The 18531-nt window shown below is 38.6% G+C and overlaps 1 protein-coding gene across 3 annotated transcripts in view; it reads left to right on the forward strand.

Annotated features, from left to right (window-relative positions):
• Window positions 1-18531, forward strand: part of PRR16 (proline rich 16) — a 302248-nt gene that overhangs the window by 178949 nt on the left and 104768 nt on the right. For 2 of the 3 annotated variants that reach the window (XM_088838794.1, XM_055429763.2), the window contains one exon: window positions 5629-8535. In XM_088838794.1, the coding sequence (XP_088694920.1) occupies window positions 5629-6384 (756 nt within the window). In that variant the 3' untranslated portion in view covers window positions 6385-8535. Of the gene's footprint in view, window positions 1-5628; window positions 8536-18531 lie in introns of those variants that run through there. The other variant, XR_016038058.1, reaches the window with a different exon arrangement.

Raw genomic sequence — 18531 nt, forward strand, 5'->3', positions numbered from 1 at the left:
GGAAGGAAAGTTATGACCAACCTTGATAGTATATTAAAAAGCAGAGACATTACTTTGCCAACCAAGGTCCGTCTAGTCAAGGCTGTGGTTTTTCCAGTGGTCATGTATGGATGTGAGAGTTGGACTGTGAAGAAAGCTGATCGCCGAAGAATTGATGCTTTTGAACTGTGGTGTTGGAGAAGACTCTTGAGGGTCCCTTTACCGCAAGGAGATCCAACCAGTCCATTCTAAGGGAGATCGATCCTGGGTGTTCATTGGAAGGACTGGTGCTAAAGCTGAGACTGCAATACTCTGGCCACCTCACGCGACGAGTTGACTCACTGGAAAAGACTCTGATGCTGGGAAGGGTTGGGGGCGGGAGGAGAAGGGGACGACCGAGGATGAGATGGCTGGATGGCATCACCGACTCTGTGGACTTGAGTCTGAGTGAACTCTGGGAGTTGGTGATGGACAGGGAGGCCTGGCGTGCTGTGATTCATGGGGTCGCGGAGAGTCGGACACGACTGAGTGACTGAACTGAACTGAATCAAAGAAACAACCTCAGTGAATTCATACAAGTTTTGTTGAGTCCCTTTTATATACCATTCACATATTTGGTCTTTAGGATCCAAGAGTAAAAACAAACAAGGTCCTCAGTCTCACTGAGATTGAGATCTAGAGAGAAGATATTATTCCAATGTTCAGCTACTACTAAACAAATAATATAAAAAGCATGTGATAACTTTGAATGAAAGAAATGTTTTCTTGTGAATATTTAACAAATTAACTAGACCAATAAGGGAAATTGCAGTAGGAGGGGAAAATTTTACTTCACAAGTTTAACTCCTGAGCTAAGATTTTAATAAAAAGTAAGTTAATTAGACAAAGAGGAGAAGTCAGAGCATTTCAAGAAAAAATAGTATGTTCAAATGCCTTAGGGTGGGAAGCAGACTGGCAATTATAGGATCCAAAAGAATACCAAGTGTGAGAAAAGAAAGGGAATATTATTAGAGTTGAATATAGAGGGTTCTCAAAGCTAAGGAATGTTCAAACTACCGCACAACTGCACTCATTTCATATGCTAGCAAAGTAATGCTAAAAATTCCCCAAGGTAGGCTTCAGCAGTATGTGAACCAAGAACTTCCAGATGTACAAGTTGGATTTAGAAAAGGCAGAGGAAACAGAGATCAAATTCTAACATCCGTTGGATCATAGAAAAAGCAAGGGAATTAAAAAAAAAAAATCTACTTCTGTTTCATTGACTACTCTAAAGTCTTTGACCTTTGACTATGTGGATCACAACAAACTGTAGAAAATTCCTGAAGAGATGACAGTACCAGACCACCTGACCTGCCTCCTAAGAAATCTGCATGCAGGTCAAGAAACAACAGTTAAATCTGGACATGGAACAACAGGCTGGTTCCAAATTGGGAAAGGAGTACATCAAGGCTGTATATTATCACCCTGCTTATTTAAGCTATATGCAGAGTACATCATGAAAAATGCTGGGCTTAATAAATCACAATTTGGAATCAAGATTGCTGGGAGAAATATCAACAACCTCAGATGTGCAGATGATAATCACTCTAATGGCAGAAAGTGAAGAGGAACTAAAGAACCTCTTGATGAAGGTGAAAGAGGAGAGTGAAAAATCTGACTTAAAACTCAACATTCAAAAACCTAAGGTCATGGCATCTGTTCCCATCACTTCATGGCAAATAGATGGGGAAAAAGTGGAAATAGTGACACATTTTATTTTCTTGGGCTGAAAAATCACTGCAGATGGTGACTATAGCCATGAAATTAAAAGACACTTGCTCCTTGGAAGAAAAGCTATGACAAACCTAGACAGCAAATGAAAAAGAAGAGACAAAAAAAAAAAGAGAGACATTACTTTACCAACAAAGGTGCATACAGCCAAAGCTATGGTTTTTCCAGTAGTCATGTATGGTGTAAGAGATGAACCATAAAAAAGGCTGAGAGTTGAAGAATTGATGCTTCAAATTGTGGTGTTGAAGAAGACTGTTGAGAGTCCCTTGGATAGCAAGAAGATCAAGCCAGTCAATTCTAAAGGAAATCAATCCTGACTATTCATCAGAAGGACTGATGCTGAAGCTGAAGCTCTAATACTTTGGCAAATTGATGCAAAGGGCCAACTCATTGGAAAACACCCTGATGCTAATAAAGACTGAGGGCAAGAGGGGAGGGGGCAACAGAGGATGAGGTGATTGAATGGCATGACTGACTCAATAGACAGGAGTTTGTGCACACTCCAGGAGATAGTGAAAAACAGGAAGCCCTGGCATGCTCTAGTCTATGGGGTTGCAAAGAGTCCACACAACATAGTGACTCAACAATAACTGATGGCTTAGGTGGTAAAGAATCTGCCTGAAATTCCGGAGGTTCATGTTTGATCCCTGGGTGGAGAAGATCCCCTGAAGAAGGGAATGGCAGCCCACTCCAGTATTCTTGCCTGGAGAATTCCATGGACAGAATAACCTGGTGGGCTATAGTCCATGGGATTGCAAAGACTCAGACAAGACTGAATGGCTAATACACACACACACACACACACACACACACACACATACAACAACATATAGAAGGTAATTAGTAGTGCTGTCTCATACTGGCTGCTGCTGCTGCTGCTGCTAAGTCACTTCAGTCGTGTCCGACTCTGTGTGACCCCATAGATGGAAGCCCACCAGGCTCCCCCATCCCTGGGATTCTCCAGGCAAGAACACTGGAGTGGGTTGCCATTTCCTTCTCCAATGTGTGAAAGTGAAAAGTGAAAGTGAAGTCGCTCAGTCGTGTCCAACCCTTAGCGACCCCACAGACTGCAGCCTACCAGGCTCCTCCATCCATGGGATTTTCCAGGCAAGAGTACTAGAGTGGCTTGCCATTGCCTTCTCCGTCATACTGGCTAAAAAGGGCCAATTATTTTATTTTCAGAAATCTTGTGAGCCAGTTGTGAAATAATTGTTATTGAAAACTGAAGTATATGAACCTATATTAAATAAATTACATTAAAAAGAAAAGTTTTTTGTCTAATTCTAGCCATTCCTAACTATTTTACTACATTTTAACATGTATTTGTTCTCCTGAATTTATGTCTATTCTACTGGTATGGTGGAAGCTCTTTATAATGATACACCCATGCATGTTTCTTCCCTGTCTCACATTCAGTAATGCTGCCTTACTCACTTGAAGTTAACCATGGCATGAGACCACACCATGGAAATTGGCAAACTCTTTAAATCAGGACTCACTCATATCCCTGCTGCTGCTGCTGCTGCTGCCAAGTCGCTTCAGTCGTGTCTGACTCTGTGCAACCCCATAGACGGCAGCCCACCAGGCTCCCCCGTCCCTGGGATTCTCCAGGCAAGAACACTGGAGTGGGTTGCCATTTCCTTCTCCAATGTGTGAAAGTGAAAAGTGAAAGTGAAGTCGCTCAGTCATCTGACTTGTAGCAACCCCATGGACTGCAGCCTACCAGGCTCCTCTGTCCATGGGATTTTCTAGGCAAGATTACTGGAGTGGCTTGCCATTGCCTTCTCCCACTCATATCCCTAAGAACCAGTTATTCAACAATTACCAGAACAACGCTGAGTGAGGCTTTACAAGCCCCTGGAGACCATATTAAATTGATGTGTATCACAGAAGAAATGAGCAGGTATTGAAAGTTTTAAGCAGGGAATGACAAAAACACAACTCAGCTTTTTAAAAGATCACTGAGATTATAGAACTGAGAGGGGAGGCAAGGCTCAGACTGGGATCAAAGAAAGGAAGATGGAGAGAAGTGAATGGATTCAGGAGCTAAGACTGAAGGCCTAGCTCTCATGGTACTGGCATTAACCAATTACAAAAGACTCACATGTGGAAGAAGTAAACTCTCCGTGTCTTCTCTAACTTCTGGTTGGTTATGATGTCTTCATTTTGAGCCCAATCTTGTGTCAAAGGGCTAACTTCACAGTTGAACACACTTCGGCCTGAGTAAGAGAGGAGGAAAAAGCCTACATATGGAAACATGAGATGAAGGGACTCATTCCATTTAAAAATAAATTATTTTTAGAAGTCACCCGTAGCTTCCTTCATCATGTAAACATAATAGTACATGTACAGCAGCTGTGAGAATGGTCTCTAAAATCTGTGACTTCAGAGAGTGTAAGTGACAGAGGTTCAAACTTCTTGGCTCTGAAATTGAGCATTTGAGCTGAGACTGTTTCCCACAGGCTATCCCAGACCATGACAACAGCGGAGAGACTCTAAGCCAGCTGGTTGTAGGAGGTGCTGGATTCCTTAACTCCATGACTCTCCGATGGCCCTGCCCAACTTGCCTTAGAAAGGCATGGCCTAAAACTCTGCCAGCCAGTTTTCCTGTCTTCACAGTCACTCTCTTACCCTCGGGGTTGATCCTGCATTTGTGGTGTGATGGGCCTGCAGTTTTACTTGATTTCCTGATTCTGTCTTGTGTCTTGGCATATATTGAGCGGCTGTGACTTGGATCCTTTCCCCAGTGGTAGCAGACATAAGTAGTGTAGGTTCCTGGATCCAAGAGAATGTTTCACCTCCTTCACCAAGGACATAGACACCTCTTTCTTCCAGCCTGGAAGCAGCAGATCATTGCCTGTGTCTTAGAGGTTAGAGGATTTCTTGCCATCCCCCTAGTGCTGAAGGCTTCTGTTTTGTAAGAAAGAAGGGTCTGGGAAATGGGTGAGTTTTTGTGCCTAAGAGGGACCCTTTGCAGTCTCTGCCTGCCCTCAGAGAAGCCTATGGAAAGAGGGGCACCAAGTGAGAACAGGCTACATTGTGTCTGGGGTCCTCAGGTTTCTAACTGGTCATGATAGCACATTCTGCCTTTAATTACTCTTTAATGTCTTAGCTGTTTTCTTTACCCACTTTTCCCTGTGATTGGCCAAAGATGGAACAGTCTTTGTGTCCTGTCTCCCTTCACAGGATTTGGAGATCTTTATAGTTCAGTTTATTTGGTTACTTTGTGATCTCAGTTCTCTGATAATCTCTAGAAAAGTTTTGATTTTTGCAGAGTATCAGGGTTTGTTTCATTTTAGCATGAGATTAATGTTCTTCTATGCTTTCTACAGGGTAAGTCAGAAGGAAAGCCCCCTCCTCTGTTTAAAATCAGTTTAATAACCAGTGGGGAGAAGGGTGGGGGAGGGGCAAATAGGAGTAAGTGATTAAGAGGCACCAACTACTACATATACATAAGCTACAAGGGTATACTGTATAACACAGGGGATATAGCCGATATTTTACAATACGTTTAAATAAAGGGTAGCCTATAAAAATATCAAGTCACTGTATTGTACACCTGAAACTAATATTGTAAATCAGTTTTTTAAAAATCAGTTACGTTTCTGTATTAGATTTTATCTTTGGATACAGCAGAGTCAGGGATAGAACATATACATAAATAACATATTCTAGGCATGTGAAATCATTATGTTATCAAATAGTTGGTGCTCTTCTGGTAGATAACTCTAAATTTGTTGAATGAAAACTTAAGAACAATGGAATTCACGATTCAGTATTAGTCCCTGTTCCCATATGTGATTATGAAATAGGAAGACACTTGTGGTATATTTTGCTTCGGGACATTATTCAACATGATTACCTTGTCCTTTTTACCAGGTGGTTGACCAGATTGATACCCTGACCTCTGACCTACAGCTGGAGGATGAGATGACTGACAGCTCCAAAACAGACACCCTGAATAGTAGCTCAAGCGGGACAACAGCCTCCAGCTTAGAGAAGATCAAAGTGCAGGCCAATGCCCCCCTCATTAAGCCCCCAGCCCACCCATCTGCTATCCTCACGGTCCTGAGAAAGCCAAACCCTCCAGCGCCTCCTCCACGGTTGACACCCGTGAAGTGTGAAGACCCCCAGCGAGTGGTGCCCACTGTCAATCCGGTAAAGACCAATGGCACCCTTCTGCGGAATGGAGGCTTCCCTGGGGCACCAACCAAAATCCCCAACGGAGACATCTACTGCAAACCCAGCAGTAACTTGGACAAGGCTCCCGGGCAGCCTCTGATGCACAGACCTGAAAAAGACAGGTGCCCCCAAGCTGGGCCTCGGGAACGAGTAAGGTTTAATGAAAAAGTCCAATACCATGGCTATTGTCCAGACTGTGACACCAGGTATCACGTAAAGAACAGGGAGGTCCACTTACACAGTGAACCCGTCCACCCACCAGGAAAGCTTCCTCCCCAAGGCCCTCCTCACCCACTTCCCCCTCATCTCCCTCCTTTTCCACTAGAAAACGGGGGGCTGGGAATAAGCCACAGTAACAGCTTCCCCCCACCCAGACCTGCAACTGTGCCTCCTCCCACTGCACCAAAACCACAGAAGACGATCTTGAGGAAGTCCACCACTACAACAGTGTGATGTATGCCATTTAAAAGCATTTTTTTTGTTTTTTTGTGTTTTTTTTTAATTTTTCTATATTATAAACATAAAATAATAAGTAATGAGCACTTTCTACTCAAGCAATAAAAAGCCCAAATATATTTATCCTGCATTCAGCAGAGAGACATAAAAATCACCTGGTAAGTATACAGTACATTGTTTATATCCTGAGTGTTCATTGTTTAAAAAGTTACATGATCAGAAACCACAGAATAATGAAAAAACTGAATATATCTTTCTTTTTTCAGTTAACCCATTACAAACTGTAGATTTCAAAGATTTTGATTTACTATAAGAGATGGGATTAGATTCATTTTATTCATGCCTGGCTCATCTATGCATTAATAACATGCCATACTCTTAACTTCGATGTCATGCTTTTTAATAAGAAATTTTAATACTGAAAGACTATTTTATTATTTTTTTCTAAAGATGTTTGTCACTAGTTTTGCATAATTAAATGCTGAGGATGAAACAAGAAGGTTTATTTTCTATACTATACAATTATGATCCTATGTTCACCTATATATGTAATGAAAGATTTGGTCTGTGGAAATATATGTCAATAAACAATGGTAAATAATGACAAAACCAAATGTTCCTCGGAATTAAAATGAAGCAGTGATTCACTCAATCCCATGGTAATTTACATCAAAATGGATAGCAACTCTGACAGAGTTTGGAGATCACTTGTGAGTATAAGTCAGAATGTTTCAAAGTAAATATCATAATCCAGGTACTAAATAGGACTGTACACATTTTCATATGATGTGCTTCCATTTTGGTACCTCAAGGATGATCTAGTGCATGCCAGCCCTTGAAGGTGCCCCTCACTCTCAGCATGCCTCCCGGACGCTCCATAAACCAGCTCACTGAAGCAGTGGGATGACTCACCTCCTGCATCAACAAGTTCTCTGCCTCCCTGAGGGAGTCCCTCATTTATAGGAGAATCATAGGGGAAAATACAGATGTTTCCGGAACAGGATGTTTTTAGCATTTGCCTTAAGCTGATTCCCCTATGTTATTCCATAGAAGGGAGAGAGGAAATCCTTTCCTTCTAATAGCCGATAAATGTGCTTCTCTTTAATTTGTCAGCTTAGGTGATACTTAACCAATTCTTAACTACCATGATTTGGACTGATAGTGTGGTTTGCCTTGGAGTGAGAAATGGGTTTACTCCCTTAGAATCATGATGAAAGGTAAGTGCCTGAGCAAAATGTGTCCATTAAGTGGCAGCAGTAGAGGGAGTCATTTTTGGTGGAGATTTGATTATTATGCAACTTAAAAAAGAATACTGTAATACTTTTGAATATTTGGGTTTTGATCTAAAAACTTTTTTGCTGCTGCAGAGAGGTACTCTTCAATCATTATTTCTTTTTTGCCTTTTTCAACTTATAATAATTTGGAATACTATTTTTGAACAACTTCCTATTTAAAGTGATAATATATTTTAAGCATAATTCCCTAAAGAAAATAAGTTTATTTTTTAAAGGAACAATGAAATGAGGAAAAAGAGACATCATGTTGAAAATTTACTCTGCATGATTTTTGTTGTGTGTGTTGGACATGAAGATAATGCAAGCAGAATAAATTCAACTTTCAGAAACTTACAGAACATAAGACCAATAATCAAAGACCAGAATGTAAAATGTATGATCTGTATGTTTAATAAATGTGAGCCAGGTAAATAAATAATTGACTTATTGAATATCAGAATTACACATATATTCTTAATATCTTAATGTGTTCATTTAGGCTTGATATAAATAAACCCAGGATTTCATCACCTTTATAGATTTAAATATTTACATTCTTTCAAATGTCCATCTGGTGTTAGGCCTTTTGATATTACAGTCGTGGAAGACTTGCTCTTTTTCTCTCTTCAGGCACTCTTTCTTTCACAGCCAATTACTGTGACCTAATAATTATAGTTTGAGACTTTGGACTTTGTGATGTCTGGGAACCAATCTGGACCTCAAAATTGAGCTTACTAACAGCCGCATATCATCCATGGAGCAGATAACTCATTTGCAGTAAAGCAAGTTGAATAAGCTGGATGATTTAAGCTTGCTGGTTAAGGATATTTGAGCCAGATGCTTAGACACAATCTCTGAGGTTCAAAGCCATCTCTCTTCCCCAAATTGTAGACAAAGCTACCTCATAAAAGATCATCTTTTTATGTTTGATTAGCAACATATGCCAAAACCACAACTCCTGTTTTTATTTAACACATTTATAAGTTATTGTTGGCCTGTAAAGCTGAGTTCAGCCCCAGTGTTAAGACAGTTACCATTGTTGACCTTCTTCTATTATAGTCTATCACTTAGTCACCATTAAATGGTAGATTATAGCAAGTGTTGGACATTCTTTTTAGTTTTTTGTTCCATATGTTCCATTTTATTTTTTTTTTTTCACTAATGTATAGAACATATTGGGCCAATAGGGTTTTTTTTGCCCAATAATTTTGTAGCATTCACTGGAACTTAGTCATGCCTCTAAATATATATAAACTTGTAAAACATGGAAAGTAATTAACATAGAGTGTCATAATATTTGCCTGGAAACTTGCAATTAAAGTGTCATAAGTGGCAGTGCAGTTTTTGTAATCAGCCAACTCTTGCTTTTGAAATTTAGATTCTGAAATGCAAGTTCTGCACATCATTTATTAAATCATCATAAAACATGGTCTATATTTTTTCTTCCTGAGTATACCAAAGCAGGATTTTTTTTTCCAAATCTTTAAGGGCATGTTTTTTTTTCACATCATGATTTTAACTCTTTTATTCACACATGGAGTAGTATACCAGAAAGCTGACCTCCATACTCCTTTGGAAGATAATGTTTTTACAAAATGTGAAGTGGTAGTACTGCTTATGACTGCATTTCTTTATAGTGAAAGGTAGAACATATGGCTCAAAAAACTATATCCATTAATTAAATTGGAATAAGAAAAATAGGCAGAGGATGAGGTGATGAGATGGTTAGATAGCTTCACTGACTCATTGGACATGAATTTGAGCAAACTCTGGGACATGGTGAAAGACAGGGAAGCCTGGCATGCTGTAGTCCATGCACACACAGCTTAGCAACTGAACAACAACAAGGGAAAATTTTGTCTTGTTAGTTTAAACACAGATGGTCCCATTTTTGTGATGAGAGGTTATTGTATCTCCACTGCTAAATGGTGAAAAGGAAAAGGTTAACCAAAGTTCTCTTCCATCTCTCAGTAGTTATAGGAGTTATAAAAGGAAATAAAACTGGTTTTTTTAGGCCATAATTAAGCTAAATATAAAATATCTGCTAAAAAATACAGGGCATGGAAGAACAGAAATTCCCCACTCTTCAGTCTGATTATATTCATACCTCCTCTTATTAGTTTAATAATAGTCTATGAAAAAATGTCTGCTATTAACTGAAGTGATTTAATTAACCTGAAAAATCTTATGTTTGAATTATGCCTGCATCTAACTGCTTAATGAATAAAAGAATAAGGCACTGTATATTATATGGCTTTCTTTAGACAGATCAGTAGTGCTTTTAACATCAAGAACAGCAGCTACACAGTCTCTGAAACTCTGCAGGACGTTTTATCTGCATGTTCTAATTATAGCTCTTGGATGCTCCGTGAAGAAAAGGCTGAGTAGTTCCACATGTAATTGCTCTGGGAATGATGTAATCAAGTCATGAATCACTGCCTTGACTGAATTTTTTCCCATGGAATATAGGCAATAATGCAATGTCTTGTATTTGTCCTGGTTCGGGTTTCTTTCCCCAGTTTCTCTGGTCTTTCCCCAGTTTCACATGCTGTAATGTACACTCAAATTTGTAGCAAAAGATTGCATTGTTGTGCATTGGTACCTAGTGATGTTTTCCAAGTGAGGAAATGCTTTATGAGCGATAAAATTCCATGTCACATGACTAAGTAAAGTACACAGAATCTGATGTTTACTAGACACTGTTGCAAAATCACAGACATTTTCTGAGTCAATATGGAACTGTGACACTGTATTCAAATTTTTAGACTAAACCTTTCACAATTTTAGAATTGTGTAAGTTGTCTGATTCTGAAATAATGATAGATGTGATACTACCATTTGGGTAAGCAGCAGTGTTGAACATAAAACTGCATTGTTGTTTAGTCGCTAAGTCATGTCCGACTCTTTTGTGGCCCCATGGACTGTGGCTGACCATGCTCCTCTATCCACAGAATTTCCCAGGCAAGAATACTGGAGTGGGTTGCCATTTCCTTCTCCAGAAGATCTTCCTGACCCAGGGATCAAGCTTACATCTCCTGCATTGGCAGGCGGATTCTTTACCAGTGAGCCACCAGGGTAGCCCATAAAACTGCATTAGCTGCATTTTAGTGGAGCATCCCTTATGAAGTTCTGGTCTTTTTGGATAAACCTAGAGTGGAACATAAAGAAGCTCTGCAAACAACATTCTCTTTAAAACATAGAACAACCTGGGATATAAAACTATGTAAAGACCAAGCAAAATACGTAGGAAACTTTGCTTGTGACTTATGACTTCCAGACTGATCAAAGATGGGTAAACTAATATTTTTAATGTTTTCTGAAACTTTACATACATTAGTTTTTTCTAACTCTCATATGAATCTATAAAATAGAAATGATTATCCTGATTTAAAAGTGAAGAAATCCAGGACCTCAGTTTCAGTGCTTTGCCAAAACTGACCCCTTAGTAAATGACTGCTACTGCTAAGTCGCGTCAGTCGTGTCCGACTCTGTGCGACCCCATAGATGGCAGCCCAACAGGCTCCTCTGTCCCTGGGATTCTCCAGGCAAGAATACTGGAGTGGGTTGTCATTTCCTTCTCCATAGTAAATGACTGGCTAGCATTTTATTAATAGTACCAGCAGGACTTCCATGTTTTTTCCCCCACAATATCAGCATTTGTGTTCTTTAGAGCCCTGAACTTTGCCATTTTTTCCTTTGTTCTGAGGAGTTATTTTGACTCTTGAAAGGGGATGTCTAATATTATTTTGACATTCCTAATATGTTTGATCTTTGCAGAATGTGAAAGGGATTTCAGGCAATTTCCCTACCATCAGAAATGAATGAGCTGTTGAATAATTCAAGCTTCATTTTCTCATGTGTTACACCAGAGGCTTTACCTTTCTGGTTTTTTATCTTAAGTTCAAAGGCTGTCTATTATTCTGGATTATTTTTCCCCTAACAAGTTCTGATTTCATAGTATTAATACCATTTGACACTACCTGTGTCACTTCCATTACTGGTATTTCATTTAGGAGTTTCATCTGTTTAACATTGACCCTGACAGCTAATAGATCCACTCTGTGGATCGATCTAAAGAGCCAATGCATTAGAGCTCTAATAAAAGCATTTCCATCCTTTTGTTATTAAACTGTAGATAGGTTTTTTTCAACTATTTGATGATGTAGTTGTCAATTATCCTAACCACCAAAGGGAATTTGGGGTCAGCAAAATAAAACATTGTGTGCCCTTGGGTAGGTGAGAGTTGATGTTGACAATACATGATATCTAGCCCTTATCAATGGCTTGGCTTGTGTCATTCTTCTGTGTGTTTTTGTGTTATTTTTCCCTCCTAAAAATGCAGTGTCTTAGACACTGTATTATCAACTATATTGTACAAATGAGGAAGCTGTGTCACTGCTGTTCCAGGTCATAGAGCCAGGCAGTGGTCACAGCAGGATTGTAAGGCAGGCAGGCAGCCTCCACAGTCCACGTTGTTCACCCCTTCTCAGGACTGCTCAAAGCAGGGCCCCAGCATTGTGTACAGGTCATCTATAAAGCTCACAGACATTTAAGTGAAACTGACTTGAAAGATGCTGGCAGATATAAAGTAGAAACATAAGCCAAGATAGACTAGTGCATGCTGTGGTAGCAAACAACTAGTATCACAGAAGCATTGAGTTGTTTCTTGTTTACTCCAAGTTTACCCTGAGTTCCTCAGACTCTCCAGGGCAGGTGGACCTCAAGTGGTCAATCAGTGATCCAGACTGGCTTCAATGTGTCTCCACCACCTGGCCACGCATCCTCTTCCAAAATCCCACAATGGAAGGAGAGGAGACTGGAGAATCTTAGCTGTACTTTTTCCTCAGTCCTTGTCTGTGTCATTGGCCAAAGCTAGCCATGTAGCCCTTTCTGTCATGCCCATTCCTCAAGAAAGGAAAGGACATCCACATATGGGTGAGTACCAGTCATGCCAACCATGGTTTCCAAAGGAGTAATTTTTTGCCATGTGTATAATGTGAATATATTACAGACCTCCTTTTCTTGTTCCTTGACATTTGTTTAATCTCACCATAAGTTGCAATGCCATGTCAGTTTAAACAAAGAGAAAAGATGTGAATCTAACAATAGTCTTGCTAAAAATTTAGTGGAGGGAATTGATAGCCTTTATGAAGATGACAGGTAGATTTTATCTCAACCTTAGCTACCATAATTGAATTCTGAGATTATTCACCGACATACATGTTTTATTTAAGCATCTGAGAAGTGCCACTTTTGAATGAAGAATTTTTCAGTAAATTAGGATACTATATGAATAGCTATCCTCATAACGATAGATCCACCTTTGACAACTTATTTACCCCAACTAGTAAAAAAATATGAAATTATACTACAGAAATTTGTCATAAATAATGTAACATGTCATGTTTATAATGTTAATTTATAGGACAAAAGTGTAAATTTGAAACCAGAAGATCTGGATTTGAGGTTCAATTTTCCCATTTCCCATGTGTTCTTGGTCAAATTGCTTAACTAGGTCTGAAGTTTGCTTTCAAATGAAGATTAACAGTGTTATTAAGGCAACCTACTCTAGTATTCTTACCTGGAGAATTCCATGGACACAGGAGCCTGGTGGGCTACAGTCCATAGCATCGCACAGAGTCAGACATGACTGAGCAACTAAGCACAACACAGAGTTCTTGAGTCACCCTCAAGAACTTATCCTCTTCCTTGTGCATACTATGGGCTCACCCAGTCCTCCTTTACAAAGTAAGAGGCAAGAAGATTAAGATCAGCAGAAGGATGCTGCAATTTCTCAGACCCCAAGTGAATGTCTATGGCATCAGAACCATAATCTTCCACTCTTCTTAGGCAGCAGTGCTGAAAGGCAAAATGGGGGAGGCAACACAGATAGGCAATCTTAGGATTCAAGAAGTCTGTAACTTTAGCACAATTGAACAGACAAAAATCACCCAATCATTCCACCTTATTTTTTGCATACATCAGAAACACGTCCCAAACTCTTCCTCTAGGTTGGTGCTAAGTAAATTATGTATGGTAGCATAGCTAATTACTGTTTACATTATGTCTTAGTTTAAATCCCATTATATTATTTGCATAGGATGAAAGCTTTGCTGACACAGAATGAGTTACATACAAAGTTCCGTCATTCTTCTGCTTTATTTGCTCAAATTCCCACTATTTTCCAGCTCATGTCTCTCTCCTGATGTGCATTTCCTGTGCCTTATTTTGTTTATACCTTCATGAGGTACTTGTTCCCCAAATTGCCTGGTATCACACTTATTATTTCTACCAAAGTAATACCGATAGACTAACCATCCTCCACTAGCACCCAATTTCTTAAGACATTTTTCCTCTGTGTGTGTATGCTCAGTTGTGTCCGACTCTTTGTGACCCCATGTATTATATATAGTACTCCAGGTTCCTCTCCAGGCAAGAACACTGGAGTGGGTTGCCATTTCCTACTCCAGGGGATCTTGCCAACACAGGGATTGAATCTTTTTCTCCTGCAACTCCTGCATTGGCAGACAGATTCCTTAATAGTGAGCCAACTGGGAAGCCCTTGTATTTCTCCTCTAAAGGATACCCTTCAACATGTTGTTATAAGGCCCTAATGATGTAATGAATGTGAAAGTATTTTGCTAATAGTAAAACCTCACACAAATGTAGCTCAGTTTATACTTCTTACCAAATTACCATGTTCCTTATTAATCATGGATTGATTTGTCTTTGCCTAGTTTGATGCTAATGATATTTTATTCATTTCATTTATAAATAATTATTTTACATAGTTTTTTAAGTTACTATTTTCAAGTAAGCCTAATAATTTTCTTAGAACCCTCTTAGTTCAAATGTAGAACTCTCATTCTTGACTTATTAGATTTTGTGAATTAGAAAATGAACATGCTAGAAATTCAAAGTGACTACAATTGAGCCCAGTTTATTAAACTGTTTTGATGAGTATAGCTTAATTTTAATTATTTATGATAATATTTAATAGTACATGAGTAAATTCATTTATAATATAATTGATAAAATTAATTAAAGTCTAATACCATAGGCCTTTATAACTCCTAAAAATGTTTGGTCAAATAAGAGATTAAATCATTAAGCTTTTCTTTAAAAAAAGGAATGTCTGTGTTTGTGGTTAAAAACATTGTCAGTGATATTAGTAAAATTCGACAAAGTATTAACTCTTATTTTGCTTTAAACAGAGTGTGATATTCTTGACTACACTGAAATGGTGTAGTACCTCCCCAAAAGACTAAGAACCAAAAGTTATTTGATCACAGTGATTTATGACTCAAGTATAAGTAAATATTGCTAATAGCAGTCCAAAATTGCATACAAAACAATTATTTTCTAACAATTCAAGCCATTCTTAAGGACAAAAATGGAATATTTGGATTTCTTTCACCTTTGTTTTCCAAAACTTTATAGTTGTGTCAAATAATGACTACATTCTGCTTAATATTTTAAATATAGTACTGACATTCTTTTTTTTGATAGATTTATTTTTTCCTGAGTGGATTTATTATCAGTATTACAGAAAATTAGTATTAAAATAGCTCTTCCATGAAAGTTGCTCAGTCGTTGTGTGACTCTTTACAACCCCATGGGCTATAGTGCACCAGGCTCCTCTGGCCATGGGATTCCCCAGGCAGAATACTGGAGTGGGTAGCCATTCTCTTCTCCAGGGCATCTTCCTGACCCAGGGATTGAACTCCGGTCTCCTGCACTGCATGCAGTTTCTTTACCGTCTGAGCCACCAAGGAAGCCCAGCTCTTCTTTTTGATTTCTCAGTAGATCTGATTATCAAAGTTCCAATTTTCAGCTGGATTTAAGCTGGATTTGGATCCTACTTCTCCTTTGCTCCTTTTCTTTTACCCAAGTGATTTGAATTTTTTGCCAGTTTGTGTGTGTGTGTGTGTGTGGTAATGCCATACTCAATCACACTCTGCTCAGAGAGGCTTTTATCCCCTATGTTCTGACATTACATTGCCTCCTGTTTGTCACTCATACTCTTACCTCAGCTCTCAGACTATTCTGCAGATACCAACAGAGAAATTTTCCTTTCACTATTTCATCTCAATCCAGAAAATTTCAAGACTCAGGATAATCTGCTGTTTACAATTCTTAAGTGCGGGTTTGGCAGTTCAGGTCTAGCAAAAACCTTTCAGAGACTGCTAATCTAGGGAGCGAATCTAGGCAGCAAAAGCCTTTCCAAGTCACCTAATCTAAGGGAGCTCAACACCAGTAAGACTGCTCCTGCCAAGTAGTCAAAATGGCCAACCTCCTGGCAGGCTTTACTCAGTTCCTATTACTGTACCTTCTCCTGACCCCAGCCTGAAATAATTTATCCTCTCTGTTTCAAGACAGGAACTTTTGTAAATCTTGCTCAGTCGATTTCCACTATTTATCTCAATCTTTTCATTACAAGTAAAATATTAAAAACCCACAGTAGTGAAATGGGTACAACACAGGTAAAAATTCTAAAGTATAAAACTTAAAAATGCCTTTGGAAAAAATACCCAACTATTAATTAAACAAATATGAATTTCAATGCATATTATCTCTTAAATTAACAATATTATGGAAAGGCAACTATTTATTATCTACTTTCACTAAAAAAAAAAAAGGATAGAGTAAAAGAAACTTACAATGATTAAATCCAGTCTCTTCACTTAATAGGCTATAAAACAGACAAGTAGGACAAGTCAACTCATTCAAATTCATGTAGAGAAGTGGAAGTTTCCTCACTTGATATGAAATGTATTCTTGGGAACTTAAGCAGTTCCCAGTAGAAGACAAATTGCTGCATATTGATGCATGAGAAATGGGATCTTGGCAGAGAAAAATAAGCAAGAACATGCGAGCTAGTAATGTAAGGTTTATCACATATGCAGAAAGTGCTAGACAAAGAGAAGGAAGGTAAGTAAAAAAAATTGAAAAAAGGTAAGCAATCAAAATCTCATATCTAAAAAGTAAGCTGAATACAATGGAATAAAATAAAGGCTTAATATGTGAAGGTTGAGTTGTAGTTTTTACTGTTTAGACTAAGTTTATGTAGCATGTGGCTATTTTATTTGACATACCTTTTTGAATTTGAAGATACACTCTACTTTGACAGCAATGTGGAAGAAAGACGTTTTCCTTCCCAGGAATGTAGATGGCTGATATGAGAAATTTGTGACTCAGGTGTATTGTATAAAGAGGACTTTGTGAAAATCAGGTGTGTCTTGTAAATGTTCTCATGAGAATGAGGCTTTTAGTTAGGTTTAGTGATTCATGGGGTCGTGGAGAGTCGGACACGACTGAGCGACTGAACTGAACTGAACTGAACTGATGCTCAAGTCTTTAACAGCATACATTCAGGATCCATCTTACTAAGCTCTACCAGATTGCTACACTGGTATAGTCGGGGGCATCTGAGTACCCTCGGTAGTAAGGACTGCACTGCCAGACTCAAAGAAAAAAGAGGTAAATACTATTTGCAATTTGTATGTTATAGATGGCATTCTCCTTAAGCCACCCTAAACCTGGCTCTACTTACTGGAGTAAATATACTAGTACAAATTTTCTTCTCAGTGAGGAAATTCTAATTATTTTTCCATGGTTCAGTTCAGCACTTACATCAAATTTATTTTCTAAGCCTAGAAAACTGAACCCCCATGTTTTCTGTTAGAGCACTTATTCTGTAAACTGAGTCCAGAACGTTCTGTTTTGCTTGATAAAATCACGTTGATAAAGATGAGCAGTCCTCTCAATAACAGTCTGCTGTGAAGTGTTTTATTGATTACCATTTCCTATAGCTTTTGCCATGGCTCTTATTTAATGTATTGTGCCTTGCTATGCTTGAGGAGATTGGAATGAAATTTGAAAAGACTATTTTTGTATCTTTGGTTCAGTGTATGTGAGAGCTTTCTTGCTGATGGTTAAAATGTGTGACATTTACTTAGCTTAGGTTATAAAGGTTAGACCTCATAAATTTCCTAATCCATGAAATGAGGGCAGCTATACTGGATTTCTTATAACCTATGGACTGATATAAACAGCAGCTGATACACACTAGTCTTTTAAACAACAGAGGAGTGGAATTGAAACTGGTAGTATGTATTACCTTTAGGTATCTTAACTTCTTTTCTATATTTAAGTACTAACAATGCATCTGGGCTATATAAGCGAACAGAACTGTGGAAGTTGTTGTTGTTGTTTTTTTTCAGTGTCAGAATTCAAACACAGAAGCTAATACAATAACACAGTTTCTTATACTCCTTTCTGAACTTCCTAGGAAAATAGCTTCTTTAAAATAAAAAAAAATGGGGAGAGGAAACAAACACCAGTAGAGAGGATAAAAGATGCCTATAGCTTCCGAGCAGGCAGTGCTGTGGAAAGAGGATTTTCACAAGTGTGGGAAACTGACTCCATTGGCTTGAGAGTCTTTTTAATCTCCTTTGCTGATCTGGGGATGTTGTTACAAATCAGAATAAATGCAGGGTTCTTACAAAAGAGGAGTGCTAATTGTACCAAAGAAAAAACTGATGTTTTCCAGATGGAGAGATGAAGAAATCCCAGAATATATGTTCTAAAATTTCTTAGAGCTGGATGGTGTAGAAAGTAGAGCACCACTGTGCTGAGGAATATTTCAGATGTCCTGTGAGTCTGTTCCTTTGCTTTTGTGCTATGCCAGTGTGGATCTCAGTGCTGGCCAAATATCAGAATCACCTGGGAAGATTTACAACGTGTTCTATCCTGAACCAGTTCAATCAGAATTTCTCATAGTCAGCTCAATATTAGACTATTTTAAATTACCCATATGATTCTAGGATATCAGCATTTTAAGAGCCACTAAGTAATAATATACAGAGAA

The sequence above is a fragment of the Moschus berezovskii genome, chromosome 8 (genome assembly GCF_049115385.1).
Source record: "Moschus berezovskii isolate FMDL1 chromosome 8, NW_MosBer_1.0, whole genome shotgun sequence".
NCBI classification, from domain to species: domain Eukaryota; kingdom Metazoa; phylum Chordata; class Mammalia; order Artiodactyla; family Moschidae; genus Moschus; species Moschus berezovskii.